The sequence below is a fragment of the Triturus cristatus genome, chromosome 2_2 (assembly GCF_964204655.1).
Source record: "Triturus cristatus chromosome 2_2, aTriCri1.1, whole genome shotgun sequence".
In the NCBI taxonomy this organism is placed as follows: domain Eukaryota; kingdom Metazoa; phylum Chordata; class Amphibia; order Caudata; family Salamandridae; genus Triturus; species Triturus cristatus.
The window spans coordinates 1,150,902,756-1,150,924,066 of NC_140582.1; the positions used below are offsets into that span (position 1 = coordinate 1,150,902,756).

Sequence of the window (21,311 nt, forward strand, 5' to 3'; positions counted from 1 at the left end):
CCGGAATGCGGTGCATATGTATTAGTGTTAGTAAACGTTACTAAACTAAGAGAGGATCAGGATGAAAACCCCATATCACTCAAAAATAAAACCCTGCACTGGCTAATTACTAACTGCAATTACCCGATTGACGGTGCAAGGGAGATTATTAACACACAGCGGGTGGGTTGGATTGGACCCCTTAGGAAAAAATTTGAGGGCGACTGTGTCATTATTAGTTTTAGAAAACCACATTGGGCAGAGAAAACACTAGCCAACGCCCCTTTACCATCGCCATGGGAATTTAACACCACGCTCCTTCCCTTAGGATATTTTTATCGACACCTGATACCTCCAGAACAAGCCACGGTTAACCCTCCCAACAATTTCCCCATTAACTCATATCAAGAGATGAATTTTGGTGCAAGGGTCAAATCACCCTTTTTTGCCCAAAACCAGAACCTAAATGCCGCCTTTTCCAACAACCCCAATTGGCATCCACAACCTCTAATGCCAATTCTTACCCCCAACCATCCACAACATTTTCAAGCCCCAACTATGCGTCAGAGCAATCACAGGGATAGGTCTTACCCAATCCCTAACCCATTTCAGTTTGCACAGACGACACAAGTCAGGCCAATGTACAATATCCCAACTTTCAATCGGTTCGACTATCTATCATCATTAGACGAACAGGATTGACTGAGCATACCCCTTAATAATGAATCATGCAAGAATGCAAAAGCCTGTAACCAAGAGGATGCCACAATCATAAATTCACTTGCATCACTCCATGCTAAAACAGTAGTTCCAGAAATCATATTGTCGGATAGCACTCCGGCCATTTCAAACGAATCAACTATCTATGATAATGGGAATACTAGGTGCACATTTATTAACCAGGGGTTCAAACACGGCCTATCAATCCTAAACTGGAATGTCGCAGGTTTAGAATCCAAGCTCTCTGACCCTGCCTGGACCGAACTAATTAAGGACATAGACATACTTATGTTCCAAGAGACTTGGGCTGTTGATAACCTGTATATCGAAGGCTACCACTGTTTCAGCCTGACATCTCTAAAACCTAGTTTTGGCCGAGCGGTGGGTGGACTCTTTACGGGGATTAGAATTTTGGCAGGCGGTACAATTAATGTTTTGAAGTCAGATAACCTTGCTAATTCCAACATTCAAATTCTGGAATATAAATTGAAATCAAAGACCACAATTTATTTAATCAATTTTTACAATAATGATTTTAATGGTGTACCGAACAAAAATTTTGTTGCTTTATCTAAGGTTTTAAATATAATTGATTGTTCCATGTCAGTAGATATTAAGACTAGTATTCTGATCGGGGGAGATTTTAATGTGAAACTTATAGATAACTATGGATCCACTAACTTTGATCACTGTAATGACCGCAGGGGTATGGAACTGATTAGCATACTCTCTGATTTTAATCTTGTTGATGTAATGAGTGTAGGGTATGATATGAATTTTCCCTATGCCCCTACGTTTAAGGGCAGGGATAACGGTTCAATTATCGATTACATTTTTACATCACCTGTGTTAACGGACTGTTTAATCAAATCTTCTGTGGTGCAAACGTCCTTCAGCGATCATAATCCTTTGTTTGCTATTTTTAACCTCGCACCCAGTCCGATTTTTATGAATTTAAATGGAGCTAGGGATATCACACCCTCAATTGATGGCCTTCGCCTTAAATGGAGAGGAATTGATTGTGGGGCCATTATAGATACGATTCAGGAGGCATATCCGGATCTATTGAAATGTCTCTCCTCCCCCAGTACAAATAATGAAGAACTAATTACTGATTTTGAAGCTTTATGCACCAATATAAAAACTCTCCTGTCAGTCCCACTCTCTACTGACCATAAAGAGCCACGGTGGTTTGATACATCTTGCTCCGTGGCCAATAGAGAGTTAAGAAAGGCCCTCTCTGCCAATCCCAGGTGTAAGGACGCTGTTCGAGCCGCCAGGAAAAACTATAAAGATAAAACATCGAAAAGGAAGGCAAATTTGCTCTCCGATCACTGGGATAAGCTGGTTATCAGCGCCAATCTGGGTGGCAGCGGCCCATTTTGGACGGCAGTTAGGAGAACGAGGGAAATGGGCAAAGAGCTTACTAAAATTAGTTGCAACATAACCAGTACAGCCTGGGAGACCCATTTTTCTAATATTTATGCTGCCCCCTCTGATGAGCAACCTCTCCCTAACCTGAACCAAACAGCAGGCTTAGAGATTTCGGACTTAGAAGTCAGGTAAGCTATCAAAGAGAGCCTAGGCAACAAGGCGCCCGGGCCAGACGGCCTCCCTATAGATATCCTTAAATTTAACGTTGATCTTTGGACACCAATACTTTTAAATATTTTTAATAGTCTTCCACATGTAGCCATGCCTGCCACCTGGGCTACTAGTATTATTGTCCCTATTTACAAAAAGGGAGACAGATCTGACCCAGTAAACTATCGTCCCATCTCCCTCCTGGACAATACTTTAAAAATACTAGGACGAATAATTTATAATAGGGTACTGGTATGGGCGTCTGATTCTGACTTTTTAGACCCCTGCCAGATGGGGTTTAGGAGTGGGGTAGGAACAGTCGAGCAATGCCTAAACTTAAAATTGATAATAGATAAATACTGCATTGCTCGCTCATCCCCCGTTTACCTAGCTTTCATGGATCTTTCATCCGCATTCGATCTTGTGAATAGATCCAAGCTATGGTTAACTCTCCTGTCAAATGGTCTCGATGCCACTCTTGTTAGATTCTTAGCCTATCTCCATACTGACTTGAAAGCTCGGGTACGTATTAGTATGGGCGGAGAGGTATCGGGAGCCATTAAGATAGGGAGGGGGGTGAGACAGGGGTGCGTTTTAGCACCCCTGCTGTTTATCATTTATATTAATGGCCTGTCCAACTGTTTAAAGAAAGCTACCCCCGATGTCCCAATCATTTTAGGAAATCCCTTGCCCGTACTTTTATATGCAGACGACGCTGTCCTTTTGGCACGTACACCAAACGCCTTACGTCTGCTTGTACATAGTTTTGTAAATTTTATGGAGGGACTGGATTTAAAAGTTAATTTTAAAAAGTCTTTTATTATGCCTTGTGGGCCGGGCAAAAGGAAACTCGGCACTATTCAAATTGGAACAGATAAACTCGAATCTGTCCATAAGTTCCCTTATCTGGGGTTGGTTTTCGCTGCGAACGGCTCCTGGAGTGGGCATGTGGCCCACGCCACGAGCAAGTTCTCGAAAGCCAACAACTCCGTCCTGAGTCTCCCACGCCCTAAGAAAATCGGCGCCACTAAAGCTATTGTTCAAATTTTTAAATTACAGTGTTCCCCTGTTGCTACGTATGGAGCCGAAGTTTGGGGTTCGGCCAGCAGCATTGGTATTCAAAGAGAGGAAAACCGTTTTTGCAGGAAACTGCTGGGAGCACCAATTTCCTCTTCCAATTTCATCTGTCATAACGAACTTAACCTCCCATTCATAAACGACTTTATTAAAGCAAGACCAGCACTCTTCTGGATCAGAATCTGGAGGAATGAGGCTGCTGCCCTTACGCAAAACATCATTAGGGACTGCCTCAATAGTGATAATGGCATACAGATCCCCTGGTTTAAAGAAGTTTTTAAAATATTTAATGAAATTGGAAGAGGTATTTTGTTTACTGAGCCAACGGCTATTGAACCAAAGGACAAACATGAGGTTCAAAAGGCACTCTATGCACTTTATCGTAATGAACGGCTTGGAATTGAACTACAGAAATCAGGGGTCAAAAAATACATTGGTAATGGTTTCTGTATGCAAATCATGCCACCCTACCTATCACTGCCTATGTCAAATTGGGAACGATCTCTACTGTTTCGTCTAAGGGCAGGAACTGTTAAATTTCTGCTCTCTTTTCCTCTGGGGTATCAACACCATACTGTCCTTACCCCCTGCCCCTGTGACGGTACAAGCACTCAAGATGATTTGCACTTTCTGTTTTTCTGTAAATATTATGTGAGATATACCAAATGGCTTTTAACCCCATATTTTAGAAAGCTCAGACCTCTTACACTTCAGGAATCCTACATGCTGCTGCTCACCCTGGACAATGATGAACTGACATTTCGCACTAGCACTTTTCTAAGACTAGCCATACGTGCACGCAAGACTATGGAAAGTCCTTGTAATCAGATTCAGTCAAAAAATACTACTGCTAAAACCTTATAAGTTAATGGAATTTACTGTCTATCCTCTGTATGAATTGCTTTGTTACTATGAAATGTAAATTATTTAACTGTTTTGTATTATGTGTATGTATATGTTCTTTGATGTGTCGGTTCTTTTACGAATTTTAACAAATTCGAATAAAGGTCTTTTGAAACTTGAAACTTGAAACTACTAGTCATGATACAAAAATGTGTATTAACAATATGTGGTGATGTTAATTAATTCTGTTGATAATGTACAATACATGTAAGTAACACAATCTAATCCTGCTGTGTGAAATGGCAGCCGCGCCTATCTAAAAACAAATGAAGGCTCCACTGGTGGCAGACTGATGAGAAAGAGGATATTTGTGCGAGAAGAAATCATAGAGATGATTAGAAGGATGCTGAAATGTCCACTGAAGTCTGCTTGGATGACACTGAGCCAGGAGGTCCAGAGTTAAAATAAGTAGAAGCAGGGTCATAGGGCACGCCAGGCCAGGGGCAGGCAGGACTGCTAATGGATGGCCTCCAGGATGTGGAGGGACCGGTAGTCAATAAGCAAGAAGTGGGATTTGTAAGTCTGGTGAAGGATCAGTAACCAAGGACATTGGTAAAGGGGATAAGTCATGAGGAATCAAGCAGTGGGCGGGGGAGGGAGAGGCACAGTCTCGCCTACTTCTTCAACAGCTAAGATAAGGGTAGGTGTAGAAGACGAGAATGCATTAGTATGCTATGGATGGATATATGTAGATTGTAATAGCCCGTGGGACAAAGATGTGTTTATGAGTGTCATTCAGCCTCATCATTAAGATACCTTTTTACAACGTCACCAAGCACCCTCCCGCCTTAAAAGTAGCCGCATAGCCTTGATGGGCTGCACGTGCGGACGGTCCATGCACCTCGTCGCCTTTTGCACCAGGAGTTAGTCATGATGCGCAGTCTGGACTCATAATGTTAGAATGCTTTGATCTTCCCCTGTTGCAGGTACGATGATTTCTTCTTCCTGGCCGACCCTCTGGCGTTCATTGAGACCCACTGGCCCGATGACCCCGAATGGCAGCTGCTGCAGCCCCTGGTCTCCTTCCAAGAGTTTGAGCAAAGAGTCTTCAAAACATCCGAATTTTTCAAGCTTCATCTTCACGTCCTTTCTCCGGAGACTTCCCTCGTGAGGACAGGTGACTATGACGACAGAGAACCTAAACACGTCTCCTGTCTTATTTCCAAGAAATACAAAGGATATTTTTAGTTAATTTCTAATACAATATATTTTATGCCGATTCCTCTTAACTATCTTTTTATTCACGCAGTCAGTTTCAAAGCTATACATAACAGATCTTACTTATACCCAATATAATGGCACACAATGACTTGGCATTCGAAAATCTAACTCGTCAGTGACCAAACAGGCTACAAAGAACCACACACACAGCTTTGCACTGTAATGAAACGGTTTGTGTGTGATGTCTAACTTAGGAATTGTATTGGAAGTGCACCATTCCAATACAAAATCTTATGCTTAGACTCACATCAAAATGTTTCACTAATTGGTTGTGGGCTACACAGTGCAGCACACATTCAGTGTGATAAAAGCCAAGAGAAATAAAAACACTTCTCCTTGTTAACTCTTGTCCCAAGTAGGCGTTATTTTGTGGGCAAAGCCCTCTCTGTCTATTTCAGTAGAGAGGTGTAATGAAGTTAGCAGTCCAGTAGCTGGGGGGGCGGAGCGAGTGGGGCGAAGGGAAGAGGAGGAGTCGACAGGAGGAGGGCAGTTAGAGTAGGGACAGGGTCGAGGTTGGATGTAGAGAATAAAGCTCTGGGTACGATCACCTGTAGTGCGTGTGATTATTTGTAGCGCGATGCTACAACTGGCGACGAGGGTGGGATGACTGCGCCCCCACCGCTCATACGAAACCCATGAGGTCACCCTGTCCGAGGCAACGTCGAAGAGAACGCTGCGATCACGCCGAAGCGCGACTCAAGCCAGAAGCGTGTGCTGTAAGAGAGGCTGATAAGCGCAGAAGTCGGGAGCCCACCCCGACCCTGCCTTGCACCCCGAGAGTGATAGAGGAGTGCCCAGTGTAAGGGACGCTGTCCCTGAAGGCCCGCTGGCGAGCGCCGCCAAGCACCGTGAAGTCCGGGCTTGAGTGCCCATCGACGTCGGAAGATCTCACCCCAGATGAGTGAGTCTTGCCATGCTGGCGCGAGAAAAAACGAGGGAATCTGCAGAGTAAGGCGGGAGCCCACCCCAACCTCACCTGATCGTAGCCGCCGTGGGGGAGATGCCGGTCCTGACGTGTGCTGCCTCTGAAGCAGCCCGCTGGTGAGTCCGGAGTGAAAAGAAGACCGAGTGAGCAATGAGAGCAAGCCTCGTGTGCATGTAGTGACGGCGGCCATCTTGGAGTCAGGCACTTTTTAAGACAGACCCCTTGATTGTTGTAGAGCGGCCATTTTGAAGTCAGGCACACAGTAACAGAAACAAGCACTGGCAAGAACAAGGAAACAAGCATTGGCAAGAGCAAATAAACAAGCATTGGCGGAAAGGAAAATAAACAAGCATTGACAAGAGCAAGTAAACAAGCATTGGCAAGAGCAAATAAACAAGCCTTGACAAGAGCAAATAAACAAGCATTGACGAGAGCAAATAAACAAGCATTGGCGAGAAGAAATAAACAAGCACTGTCAAGAGTAATTAAACAAGCATTGGTGAGAATACGTAAAGAAACAGGCCCCAACAAAGGGGTGGAAAGAAGACAACGACACAATGGCGACCTCACCACCGCGGATGCTCCTTGTTGCGGGAGGATCCCACCTGCGAGCTCCGGAACCTCTGACCGTGACCACGGGAGGGAGTATGGGCCCCAAGTGGCAAGAATGGCTAGAAGACTTCGAGGATTACATCGAGGGATCCAAAGTGACGGAAGACAAAGAGAAGTTAATTGCCCTTAGCAACCTAGCAGGCCGGGAAATAAGCAAAATCATCAAGGATTTTTCGCCTGCGGATAATGGAACCTATGACAAGGTGCGTGAGGCACTAAACAAAAAGTTTCTACATAAAAGAAACGTGGACTATGAGCGCCACGAGTTTCACCAAGCGCGTCAAGGAAAAGAGGAGGCAATGAGTGCATTTATCACCCGGTTACGACGGCTGTCGAGAAACTGTGAGTTTGAAACCTTCTCGCCTGACGCTGCTATTAAATCACAAATCATAGCTGGCTGTCACTCAGAAGCTCTCAGGAGACGGCTACTGAGGAAACCCCACGAATTGGAAGAGATAGAAGAAATGACTCGTATATACGACGAAGCGGAGGAACACGCCGCCACCATCGAAACGGGACACAACGGCCGTCAGGAGCAAGCACACCGTATTCAAGACCGACCTCGTAGCAGAAGGAAGTATTCGCCGGAGAATAAATGGAGACAGAGACCATCGTCTCACCAATGACGCCCGGAGTACAGGAGAAGAGAAACGGGGCGAAGGGACCGAAAGCCAGAGAGGACTAACCGATGTTATCGGTGTGGTTATGACTATCCTCATATAGACACCTGTCCGGCCATGGGTCAGCGATGCAGGAAATGTGGGCGATCCAATCACTTTGAAGCCATGTGTGGGGACTATCACAAAGAGAGGCGAGGTGAGACAACGAGATCGTCCCGCTCTGACACAAGGAAACATCACATTAGAGCTGTTCAAGGAGAACCCAGCGGTCCCCAGGCTCATATCATTCCAGCCGGGAATCTCACAGGTCACGATGGGAACGCAGATCCCCATCTCGGGACTCGAGATCATCGTCCTCCAAAGACTCGACCTACACTGTGGAATACTTGAACATGATTGCGGACCCTGATCAGCTGAAAAAGCATCCACGCCTAGACATTAGAGTAGGAAATCACGATACCAAATTTGTAATGGACAGCGGAGCCTCGCTGAATTATATTCCAGTCACGGAACACGAGAAAATGGTCCCGAAACCCCCACTAACTTTTGCACCGGTCCGCGTTTTCACGTGGATGTCCAAAAAACCACTCCCCTGCCTTGGTAAATTCCACACAAAACTCACCCATAACAACATCACCATACAGGCGGTCATCAAAGGGCCTGAGGACACACTGCCTACTTAGCCTTTCCACGGCTGAGCGCCTTCGTCTGGTGGAAATATTATTCAAAGTCAACGATAATCAGAACTGTGTCAGCAAGTTTCCCACATTATTTCAAGGCTTAGGCAAGCTGAAAGGTTGTCAAATTCGGCTGCACATTAATGAACGGATCAAACCTGTTGCGCAGCACCCACGACGTGTTCCATACCATCTTCAGAGTGCTGTTGAGGACGAACTTCAGGAACTCCTATCTGCAGACATCATTGAGCGCACGGATGGCCCGACCCCTTGGGTGTCGCCGGTGGTCATCGTTCCTAAAAAAGGGACCCCCAACAAGGTGAGACTGTGTGTTGACATGCGCCTACCCAACACCGCGGTTGAAAAGGAGCGACACCCTGGACCGCATCTGAGCGATATGATTGCTGCACTGAATGGCGCAAAGGTCTTCTCGAAGCTAGACCTGAACAAAGGTTATCACCAGCTGGAATTAGACGCCAGATCTCGCTACATCACCACGTTTGCAACTCACCTAGGACTTTTCAGGTACAAGCGGCTGAGCTTTGGTGTCTCGTCGGCTGCGGAAATATTTCAGGAGGCAATCCGTCAAATAATTCAACACATCCCCAACACCTTGAACTATAGCGACGACATCCTGGTCTATGGGTCGGATGTTTGTGAGCACGACATCGCTCTTGATCGCGTTTGCCATGCCCTGCTGGATGCAAACTTGACGCTGAACAGGGAGAAATGTGAGTTCCACCAGGCCACTCTGAAATTCTTTGGCCACATTTTCTCGGATGAGGGCATGAAACCGGACCCGGACAAGATCGCGACCCTGAATAACACCAAAAGCCCGCAGGATGTAAATGACTTGAGGTCCTTCTTAGGGATGGCCAGCTACTGTGCTCGCTACATCCGTGACTATGCAACCATCAGTCACCCCCTTCGGATTCTCACCAAGATTGGTCAACTGTTTGACTGGACCCCTGAGTGTGAACGGGCGTTCAATGACATCAAGCTCGCCGTGGAGTCGGCCGACAGTCTCGCATACTTCAACCCTCGACGGAAGACTGAGATCACCGTCGACGCTAGCCCCGTTGGATTAGGGGCCATCTTGGCGCAATATGAGAATGACTCTGATCAGAGGCGGATCGTTGCCTATGCCAGCCGCAGCCTGTCTGACCCTGAGAAGAAGTACTCGCAGCCTGAGAAGGAAAGTCTTGCTGTAGTCTGGGGATGCGAACACTTCCATGTCTTCGTATATGGCAAGCACTTCACCCTGATCACTGATCACCAGGCGTTGGTCACTATCTACGGCAACCCGACGTCCAAGATGCCTCCGAGAATCGAGAGATGGGGTCTCAGACTCCAGGAGTACACGTTTACTATTGTTCACAAACCGGGGAAGGCGGAGAACCCGGCTGACTACATGTCCCGCCACCCTCAGCCATCTTCAGACTCCAAACCATCGATCGCTGAGGAGTATATCCACTTCGTGGCTGACCAAGCATTGCCACCTGCCATTCCCATGGACGTCATTCGGGAGGTCACTGCTCAAGACACTATCTTGCAAAGGGTACTCCACCGGATCCACACGAATAGATGGAGATATAACCCGCGAGAAGAAGACACAGACCCTACAATCCGGAAAGAGATACAAGCATTCCGGCACGTCTGCGATGAACTGTCGGTCACCACTGATGGAGTCATCCAAAGAGGTCAACGACTTGTCATCCCCAGTCAACTACGGCAGGGAGTTATCGATCTGGCCCATGAAGGCCACAGAGGAGTAGTATCGACGAAACGAGCGCTACGGGAACGCGTCTGGTTCCCCTTTCTGGACCAAATGGTGGAGTCTACACTGAAGGAGTGCCACCTCTGTCAGTTGACCAGCAAAAGCAACCCACCGGCACCACTACAAATGACCACCCTACCTAGTGGAGTGTGGCAAGAAATTGCCATGGACTTCTATGGACCACTGCAGTCTGGGAAATATGTGGTTGCCATAATTGACGAATATTCACGATTCCCCATCGCACAAATAATATTGTCTACAAGTGCCTCCTGCACTATCAAGGTGCTGGATGAGGTATTTGCTACATGGGGTGTCCCCAAAGAAGTCAAAACGGACAACGGGCCTCCATTCAATGGGCACGAATTCAGTGCCTTTGCGAAACACATGGACTTCAAGCACAGAAAAATTACACCACTCTGGCCGCAAGCAAATGGCACCATCGAAAGGTTTATGGCTACGATCAAAAAGACATTTCAGCACGCCACCGCTGAGAAGAAAGAACTACAGGCAGCTCTGAATGAAGTTCTCAGAGCCTACAGGACAACTCCTCACTCAACCACCGGACAATGCCCTGCAACGCTCATGCTAGGGCGGCCAATGAGAAATCGCATCCCAACATGGAAAGGTGCCTTGCAAGCGGTATCGCCAAACGACCTTCACCAGGAAATGGCTGTGACTGACAGGCATAACAAAGACAGAATGAAAGTGTATGCTGATGCCAAAAGGAGAGCGAGGTCTCCATCCTTGCATGAAGGGGATCACGTCTTCATCAAACAGGAGCAGCAGAGAAAGACTGATTCCCGATTCCGGGACGATCCACTGTTAGTGACCCAACAGAAGGGCACCATGGTGACCGCGGAATCTGAACAACGCAGAATCACCAGGAACATCTCCCACTTCAAGAGGTGTCCGAGAGACATACAGGGACCTGGGATGAGCCCTACTGGCACCCCCGCATGTGAAGAGCCTGACCCTGGTGCCATGGAAGGAAGAGGTCAGCAGAGTGAGCCCAGGCCGACTATGTCCACCGGGAACATGTCATTGCGGCCACGTCGTGATATCCAGCCACCAAAGAGACTCATTGAAGAGATGGACTGAAGCACTGTTGTTTGTTTTATTAAGAAGAGGGGAGATGTAATGAAGTTAGCAGTCCAGTAGCTGGGGGGGCGGAGCGAGTGGGGCGAAGGGAAGAGAAGGAGTCGACAGGAGGAGGGCAGTTAGAGTAGGGACAGGGTCGAGGTTGGATGTAGAGAATAAAGCTCTGGGTGCGATCACCTGTAGTGCGTGTGATTATTTGTAGCGCGATGCTACAAGAGGGATTTCGATGAAAAACTATTGGGGGTAGGTAGCGTGGGAGAACCCATGTACCACCCAGGGGGCACACCAAGCCACATTGACATTACGTTTAGGACTATTTTGCAGCACACAAAAAAGTTTTGCACCAGAAAGTAAACTTTGTACTGCTTTGCTTAACTTTGCATGACTTTCTGGCAGTGCAAATGTTTATACACGTGCCCCATAATTCCTTACCTGTTGTCCACAACTGACCACAAGCACAGCCCCTTTCTGTCAGAGAGATCCAAAGAAATCCTCTGCATACCGAGTTGTTTAAAAGTCTCGATGAAGGCAGGCACAAAAACACAGTGAAGCAGGCCGTAAACCGGTAAGTAATTATTTTTTATTGAAGAGCGACAATGTCGTGAGTGTCAACAATATTAGCAATATTTGGAATTATTTTTTATAAAGTGGAATATGTTTTATATTTTTTAGCATGACAAGGTACAGAGATAAAATATAATATGCAATCAGCGACTCAGTAATGGATGAATAACGCCATGTTTAGAAGAGAACATGCATCAAGGGAAGGGCAGGTTGGAACTAAATTTAATAAAGTCCAGTTCTACTCAAATGTCGCTTCGCAAAGACTCCTCTAAAAAGACATATTCGTAAAAAATGAGAGAAGTTAAAAGACCGAGATTTCCCACACCGGTGGTATTCAAACTTGTATTTATTATTACTGTGTTGTATAGTGCAAACCAGCCGCAGGAGGGGCTAGTGAGTTCTGGCAATACAGCGAAATATATCAGCAAGACAGTTGTGCATGATTTACAACGTTTTCCCAACTTGCTGTAATGAGAAAGGAACACAACTTAACCGCATGCTGCTATCTAGTGACAAATAACGGCAAGGCAACTCATTTTTTGCTACTTGTGGCGTCTCTGAAACAACAAAGGTTTTTCGAAGGGGCCAAACACTTACGTACCTGCAGCCTAATGTGTGCCCAGAAATTATGCTGTAGTTTGTTAAAAAGAGAGGTAGTGTTGGGCAGCTTGTGGGTGTCTCATCGTTCGCTCCATGATGCTCAGATGACCCCTTTGATACCTTCAGTAAAAGTCCTTGAAGTCACACTTCACAGATTTGTCATTCATTCAACAAGCCCACTGCGTCATACAAAATTGTTGTGGTGCAGCGGCCAGGGTAGCTGACTTCAGACCCCAGGGTTCACGGTTCGATTCCCGGCTCTGGCGGCAGTTCAGCTCAGCACCATGTGACTCAGTGCAATAGCTCACTTTGGGGCATATTTACAAGGTGGTGATAGAAAATTATTGCCGCTTTTTCGGCCGAAAAGCGGCGATAATTTTATCGCCTAACTAGCAAGGTCACGCTAACGCGTGAAACCTTGCATTAGCGCACAAATTCTTAACGCCCAGCTGTGCATCTCTAATGAGATGCAAAGTGGGAGTTCCTGACCTAACACGACAGGAGAAATGTCGCTAAGCAACATTTCTCCTTTCATCAAGCCCCACGCTATGAAGCATAGCGGCAAGAAAAGTAGCGTTAACCCCTGTTATCGCTACTTTCCTTACGCCTGCTTCAGGACTGACTTAGCCATGATATCCTATGGAAGGTGGATATCATGGCTAAGTTTGTGGGGCCCTATCAACAAGCTAACGCCACATTTCGTGAGATTATCGCTGGGTTTCCAGTGATAATCTCCCGTTAGGCAGTTAGCTTGAGGATTTTTATCGCTTTAGAGATAAGCGTTGCTAATAGCACGCTATCTCAGTAATAAAAATCCACGCTAGCCGGTAATAATTATCCTAGCGCTAAGTGCGCTTAGCGATAATTATCGTTGGTTGTTGCTGATATGCCCCCTTAATTTCCACGACGGCCCCCAGCGCCTTGAGACCCGTAAGGGTGAGTAGTTTGCACTTTACAAATACCGATTTATTATTAAGAGTGCGTCCAATCCCGTTGCTCTCATTCCTGCCTCAAGGCACCACGCTAATGCTACTCACTTTCCTTTATATAATGTACATGTGGCTCACCCCAGAGACCCCTCCAAGTCCTAACCAGACCAGTTGTAGCGCGTTTCTCCCCTTACATTGATGGACCAGCCAGGCGCGCGGTGTGGAGTGAGAGCAAAGCACACTTTTGCTGGCAGACACCTGGAGGAGTAACTTGTGGGGTGCAGTGGTTAATTTGAGCCGGTGGTTTTCAGTGCTCGGCACCGCATTTAATTGACAATCTGCCACATGGTGGCGATGTCTGCCTAATTTACAGATGAGCACAACGGCAGTTGTATATTAATTCAATGTACATTAAAAATGGCTAATACCTGCCACCCAAGCCAAGCCAAGCCAATCTTACAGCTTTGTGGGCCTGGAATTGTCACACTTATAGGAGTGTGATGCTTTGTAGTTGTGTTGGCACCATCATTGACAGCGGTGGCATGGGTAATGGGTAGTGCAAGTTGAAGTGGGCTCCTGCTGAGAGCCATAGCACTTATCTTTGTACAATTCAAGCACTGGCGGGATGGGTGCTAATTCTAACTACCGTAGGGGCACGCTCTGTGGCTGAGCTTTGCACTTGAAAGAGCACAGACATTTGTCTACATGCATCATTCAACGAATATGCCTTGTTATCCCGCAGTCTATTTCCCCGCAGGGAATTACAACGCGGTTGTTACAACTACCGTGTTGTAATTCCGCATACCATTAGCCCGCAAGTCATAACAATGACTTGCGGAGGGGGGGTGCTGGATGTTGTAATAGTCTAATTTACTATTCCAACTCCAGTCTGCATGGACATTAGGGAAGGTATTGGATTTTAAATCCAACACCTTTTCCACCCCTCCGCAAGTCGTTGTAACGACCGCGTTGTAATTCCCTGCGGGGAAAAAGTTTTGTGGTAAACGTTGTTTACCTCATTCAACTGATACGTTGTGCAGTGTGCACCAAAGTGGCAGCCAAAGTCCTCAGTGCCTGTGGCGTGCAGCAGTATGTGTGGAAGCCAGCTGGCCAGCCTCTCCTGTTGACCTCTTTCACTCAAGGAGCAGGTGCAACCAAGCTACTGTTGGCCAAATATCAGAGATTTTATTAGATCCTTCCTTCCACAGTGTTGTTTTCTGGTCTCTAGCCACCATGGTTGTACTTGGACTATTCCCTGTGAAGTCCCATCATAGGAGCAGAGGTTGATGCTCTTTAATACATGTTTGTGTTGATGGGCGGGGACGTTTGGTTTTAGGCTCAAGTAAGGCTTTGTTTTGTCGGTCACCTTTTGGGCAGCACTGGTTTAGTTTTACCTCCAGGCGCCTAGGTTTTGGCTGCTAAAGGCACTTTATTGTCACCTGATTTTTGCTATGCAGAAGGCAACATCCTCCATAAGGCCCAGACTTCATGCAGGGTGTTGGAATTCTTCCCTTTTTTAAAATTTTGGTCCACCTTATTGTGGCCTAAGAGAATCAATACAACTATTTGACGTTAGATGTAAGGGGTATGGTGGGCCTGATCAAGCCTCACAGGAGAATATACGACGTTACTTCGCATGCATTTAGTACGCATGCCATTACTACGCGGTCGTTAGTACGACCGCGTTTTTAGTTCGCATTCCTTTCCTACGCAATTCGGAACTATGAATTGCAGTAGGGGGTGCTGGATGTTGGAATAGTATAATTTACTATTCCAACTCCAGTCTATGCGGACACTAGGGAAGGTGTTGGATTTTAAATCCAACACCTTCCCCCCCCTAACGCAAGTCGCTGTTCCGACTTGCGTAGTAACGGTTTTCTAAGTAACAACATGTGCGTACTAACGTCCGCGTAGTAATGGCATGCGAAGTAACGCATGCTAAGTAAACGCCGTTTACCATCACAGGGTAATATCATTCTTGAATCCATAGAACATTCAGTTTGCTTCCCAGCAAGAAACCAATATTTCTAAGGACAAAGGTGCTGAGCTCTTCAGGAAATGCAGAGGCTAAATGTTCCACGCTACCCCCTCCTCCTACACCAGGCTTGTGCTACATAGGGTCAGGCAAGGCGTTACATTTAAGAGCACATCCATGCCCATTGGCAAGGAGGGTAGATAGGTTGTGATGGAGGAATGTCTGGAATGTAGCTGTAAGAAAGTGTATTATTAGAGGAGGGTGATTGCCCACCACAAATAACAGTAACACTTCTTGTCAGGGTAAATCCTCAAAGTCACTAATTTCACCTGAGCGCAACCCCCAGGTAGCCATGCAACAGAGCAGACAGGTGTAACTTAGTGCAATGTATTTATGCAGTACCAAAACAGTAATTCAGTTAAAAACATGAGCAGTAAAAATCCCAAATCAAATGAGAAAAATAGAGTAAACTTTAATTAACAAAATCACACCAAAATGACCAAAAACTAATAAGAGGAACCAGTGATATGTATTTTTAATGTTTAAAGTAGAAATAGCACCTAAAAGCACTAAATGCCAATGATAGTCTATAGAAGCCGTATAGCGGAACCAAGGTACAATTTCAGGCTGACCATGATGAAGTTCGGGTCAGATACATCAAGTTGATTGGTCCCAGTAAAAGTTTGGAAGTCAAAAAGTTTCTAAGTGTCACCTCAGAAAGGGACTATGTAACTTTCTCGAAGAAAAAAATTGACATTTCTTCTAAGTCCCAACACAGAATGGGACTTTGTCAATTTTTGAAAAACAAAATCCTCCCTGCATGGGACGCTACTGAAATTGTACCTGCCGCCATGGCACCAAAAGCCTAATACCTTAAGCAGGTTTATCCCGTTGGCGCTATGGAACTTTGGAGATTTCTCGCTGAACATTTTGTAAGTCCCAGTGCAGAATGGAACATAGTCTTTTTTCAGAGGTGCTGAGATCGCTTAATGGAACAAAGCTGGTTGGATACTTTTCTTGGCAGGACCGCTAATGCTCTGGCACTCTGGAGGAAAAGTTTACAGAAGTTTCCAAACTTTCTTCTTTTGCTAAAACAACCACAGGGGTACACTCCTAAGGTCCTCGGGAATGCAAGAGAAGGCACTTTGATGACTTCTTTAAATGTCAGGCAGAGGCCAACTGCAAATTCCAGTCCAGGTCTAGTTGCCACTGGTCAGCTGGGGACTTCAGGGAAAATGCTTCTTAAAGCTTTTTGTGTCGTTTTAGCTCCATAAGAGGTAAGCCAGCTGACCCTTAGAATCCACTTCTTTGTCCTGGGTACAAGTAGAGACAGGTACAGTCCTTCAAGTCTCTTCTCAGGTCCCAGACAACATGTGCAGTCCTCTTCTGACTTTTCATAGGCCCAGAAAGTGTTCTTAAGATGGTGCCTTGGGGTGCCACATAAATAGTTGGCACTAGTTAGTGGGTGGGAGTGACTACTCACTCCTCCCTGAATAATGGGGTAAGGTTCCCAGGGGCAACTATCCCACTCTTGCAGTGGTTCCTGTTTGCCCTACTGCAAATAATCCCACAGTGTACCTTACTGCAAAAATCCCAGATGGGGAAACCCTTCTCCCCCTGTGCAGAGCCTGTGAGCCCACGTTGAGGTGCAGTCAATGTAATGAGCAGTCTCTTCTCTGTAGCTACTCAAAACCAATTCTAGGGTTAGCTTTCCTCTCACTGAGTTTGGTGCCAGCTTAACTTTGAGGACAAAGGCTGAGCTTTTCCAGGTGTCACCTGACATTTACTCGTGACAGTACAGGCCCCTTTGAAGTTAAATATGTTTTTGGGACCCCAAACTGGCCTTCTTGTTAAAGGAAGAAAACATCTCACAGCTCCCATAAAAATGTTCCTGCTCTAGGAGCAGTTATCACGGTTGTATGACGTTACAACGCATGCCATTACCACGCATGCCGCTACAACGCATACCTTTACCCCACCTGCTGGAAGTTGGAATAGTATAATTTACTATTCCAACTCCAGTGTGTGCAACAATAGAGAAGGTGTTGGAGTTCAATCCAACACCTTCTACCCCCTGCAGCAAGCCTTTCGCGTTGTAACGACATGCGGGGTAATGGCATGCGTTGTAACAGTTGTTTCACAGATTTCACTCTTCATTAAAATCAACTGCTTGATTGACAGCTGCTGGAGAACTAATGTAAATTAGCCTCCAAGAACTTCAGGCAGAGAAATAGTAAATCCTAAATATTTTCTAAATATTTATTAGAAAGCCAACTTCACCATTTAATTCAGCTTTTAATAAATACTCAAATAAACTTTTAATGACTTTTGTAGCCCTTTCCTATAAAAAGTTACAGATTAAAGACTATAATTTGTACTTTGACATTGTCTAAGTTTCAGCTACAGCCCTGCCAGTGAAACAAGCATTTGGGGCTTAGTCACTGGAGGAACATGCCGACTTTAAATTCAAACATGTCCCACTTTTAAATATCAGACACCCTACTTTGTGGGCAACAAGGTGGACTGAGGAGTAATTTATTAATATTTCAAAGCAGGGTTTACCACCTCACAGGTTTGACAGGAGGTTTTTAGGCTGCTGCTGTTAGGTTACACATTGTAGCCCCAGAGCGTATTTTTTGTTTGCCAACCCTGTTAATGGCACAAGAGGTGCTGCAGTCCACAAGTGAAGTTTAACTTCCAGGGCCTAGATGCATTTTCTACACCATATACTGGGGACTTGCAGACAAGATAAATGTGCTAATCAGGGGTAAGACAATTTAATCATTTTAAAGAGGAGCACAGGCACTTTCCGTCTAGTTAGCAGGGGTAAAGTGACAGAGTTCTAAAGCAAATAAAGCAAACAGAGCAGATAGGACAGAAATTGGAGGGAGCATCATGCAAAAGACAGTATTTTCCTACAAGAACCACCTCTGCTTGATTAATGTGTCTGACCAAATGGTGTGGTGTTTGCATCCATGGACCTTTAAGATCCAGGCTAAACTTAAAGACAAAATAAGGTGCTTGGAAACCAACAGTGTACCCAGTGATGCATTGTACACTTGGGTAAGTATGAGCAGGACAAAGCATGCAGTACAGATGCTTAATTTCCTTGACAATTGTGCCTATCTTGCCAGACACACTACAAGCAGAAGAAATCTGACGTGTCATTGGCATGTGGCTAATCAGTAGTAAGTCATCTCGTGGGGGATAAGAGCTGTGAAGGCATGGATGGTTCCAATGTTTGCTTTCAAGAGGGTAGCATTGTTATGTTTTCAAAATATTATACGTTACAGTCAATGAAACTATTTAGTCATCACTCAGAAGTAAATAACTTTCTAGTGAAAGCCCTCTCCCACAACTCACATGCACAATAAATTAATCCTTAGCGGTTCCCATCACAAATGAGGAAGGGAAGGCAGTCATAAAATTAAATTAAAAGAGCAAAACTTTGGACATCTAAAGACTTCCCACTGGATTTTAATACTCCCACACAGGCCTACTTTCAAACCTACAATAGTAGATACCCACATTTATGACTTGGAGGCTGAGCACTTGATTGTAGGAGGCACTGTGGTATTTACAGATAGAGAAGAGATGCTCAAGATTGGACTTATTGTCAAAACTGAATCTGGATTACATGAAGGGTAGATGCTGGTCACCAGGATGCCACCTGCTTTACCCACCATTGTTGTGATTTAACTGTACCAAGTGAGCAACATTAGATATGCCCGTATACAGACAATGTCCTACTGTATGTCAAAAAATAAAAAATAATTTTATGATATCCCATTCCTATTGCAGACATTTGGTAACCCTAGACGAATCTCAGACTCTAGAGTCAACTGGAATATGTCCTGCTTCTACCCGCTCAGTCGGGCGTTGATGTTGGCGTTAGTGAACCCCTCGTGTTTGGTCTGTATAGCCAATGGGTTCCGTCCTGCTTAGTCCAGCATGTTTCTTTCACTTTTAACTACCTGGATTTTGAATCTTTACTTTGAGTGAGTCTTACTACCTGAGTCTCACTCACTATGAATTAATGGTTAGTGGACTGAGCGTGTTAACCACCAGTATGAGATAAGGTACTGGTGTGCAGCTTGGATAAGGGGCACTGGGCTGGTGGCACGTGACTATGTGTGCACATGCATGTGTGCGAGCTGCTCCTGTGAGAGTGGCATTGTGCACAGCCCAGTATTTGTGCACAGGTAGCCTATCACAGATAGGACTCTGCAAGTATTGGTGCTGAACTGGGGCAGGCCTTGTAATATAAGCGGTCATTCATAGTGTAGGTCTATACAGCTTAATGGAAAATCTGCAGTGATTTCACTGTGTATGAATAAGGGCAAAGTCTGCTCTAAAGAGCAGTTTCGCTCCACTTCTGCCTACAGGGTCAGGCAAAGTAACAAACTGGGGTAAAAAACTGCACCCCAAGTTTGAATGTACAGTTCCTAAAACACTATATCCATATATTATGGGAGTTTAGGAATTGGCGTATTTCTTGACCCAGCTCATATTCAGATTCTAGGCCTCCTCCCCCCTACTGAGCCATGTTAATTACTCTGCTCCCCAGCAGAGGGAACAAATGCTCCCCACATAAAAGCAGCAGTTATCAGTTTATAAGCCCAGTTCCTGGAAGAGGAACGGGGTTTGGGGAACTATGCATCTAATAATTAGCTTCTCACACTGTACCTGGGCTAGCACAGCCCAGATCCACTAAAACAAAAGGGGAGGGTAGGTCTCTGGAGCCGACACAGTAGGGGCACGCCTTTGAAGTTTACGTGGGAAGGAAGCAGGCAGTGAAATCAGCTAAGGACAGAGCGGAGGCCAACTTGAAGATGCCATCTTGGATTGTCCAAGAATTGTGTGTAGGAGGGCTGGGACAAGGGGTGGAGGGATGAAGTGGTATTCCAGGATAGAGCAGGGGTGCCTGACCCCTAAATCCTTCCACTCCCCACTTTACAACCACTGCACAAGGGAGATACTGCTGCGAATACCCTGGATCTATGAGGTGACGACTGTGAAAAGGATGCCCAGCTGGAAAGAGAAGCCACCTGATGTCCTTCAATGACAGGCTAAGGTCTATGTCACTAGCTAACCCCTCAGGACTAGGATGGGTCTCTCTAGGGCAGAGACCTTTAATCTGTGGGGCGTGCTCCACTGGGGGTCCCTGGCTCTATTCCGGGGGGGCAAATGCCTCTGCAAGTACTTGTAAATGAAGACAGCCTCGTAGCACGCAAATATTTGGCACGTTTTCTTTATTCATATAAAAAGTGTTTGAACTTTAGTGGCACGGGGCAGGGTCAGTGACGTAGTCACAAGGTCAAAGAGTAAGAAGTGGCTAAAAAGAACAAAGTATTCTGTAAGAATTTTGCTTGTTTTCTCACCATCAGGTAACAGCTTGCAACATGCGCACACCATAAATGAATAATAAATGCAAGCTAACCTAATCGGGGGAAATGCACTCTTTTATGTAATGAAACTTCATTTCTCTAATGCAGCCACTGAAGATGTGTGTGTGACCAGAGTCAAATAATTCAATACTGATTGGTGCTGGGGAATAATCAGTTGTTTGTTTATAGCCTACTAGGTAAAACAGAAAGCACTGGGAATTTGTAAGTCATTATTTTAAAATTGTATCACACGCATTATAAAATGAGCTGCCACAAAATGATGTACTTTAAAAATATGTATTCTAGTAATGAGCAATCAGACTGTCCCTAGTAGAATCATTTTTGGCTCCATTAAAAGGACGCACTCCAGAATCCCACTGATACTACCTTTATCTTTTTTGTGAATACCGACACCATGTAGGTTGAAGAAGTTTAGTTTATTAAGATTTCCAGTATGGACCCCCAGATGCGTCCTCTCAGCTCCTCAGCCAAGCTTCCTCTGAGGTCTCTACAATCTAGATTCCTCAGAAGAACCTTGTTTCCAGGTGCTGCATCACCATACTTATTTTAAAGGAATACAACACATCCCTCCTTGTACAATTACAATTACAAATATAAGTTAAAATGCAAACATAAATACAACAAAATCAAGAGCATATATAG

General features: G+C 45.4%; 1 protein-coding gene across 1 annotated transcript in view; it reads left to right on the forward strand.

Annotated features, from left to right (window-relative positions):
- Positions 1 to 21,311, forward strand: part of LOC146863267 (kyphoscoliosis peptidase-like) — a 218,396-nt gene that overhangs the window by 138,323 nt on the left and 58,762 nt on the right. Inside the window, exon 6 of the mRNA XM_085642689.1 lies at positions 5,190 to 5,380. Coding sequence (XP_085498815.1) covers positions 5,190 to 5,380 — 191 coding nt within the window. The remainder of the gene's footprint in view (positions 1 to 5,189; positions 5,381 to 21,311) is intronic.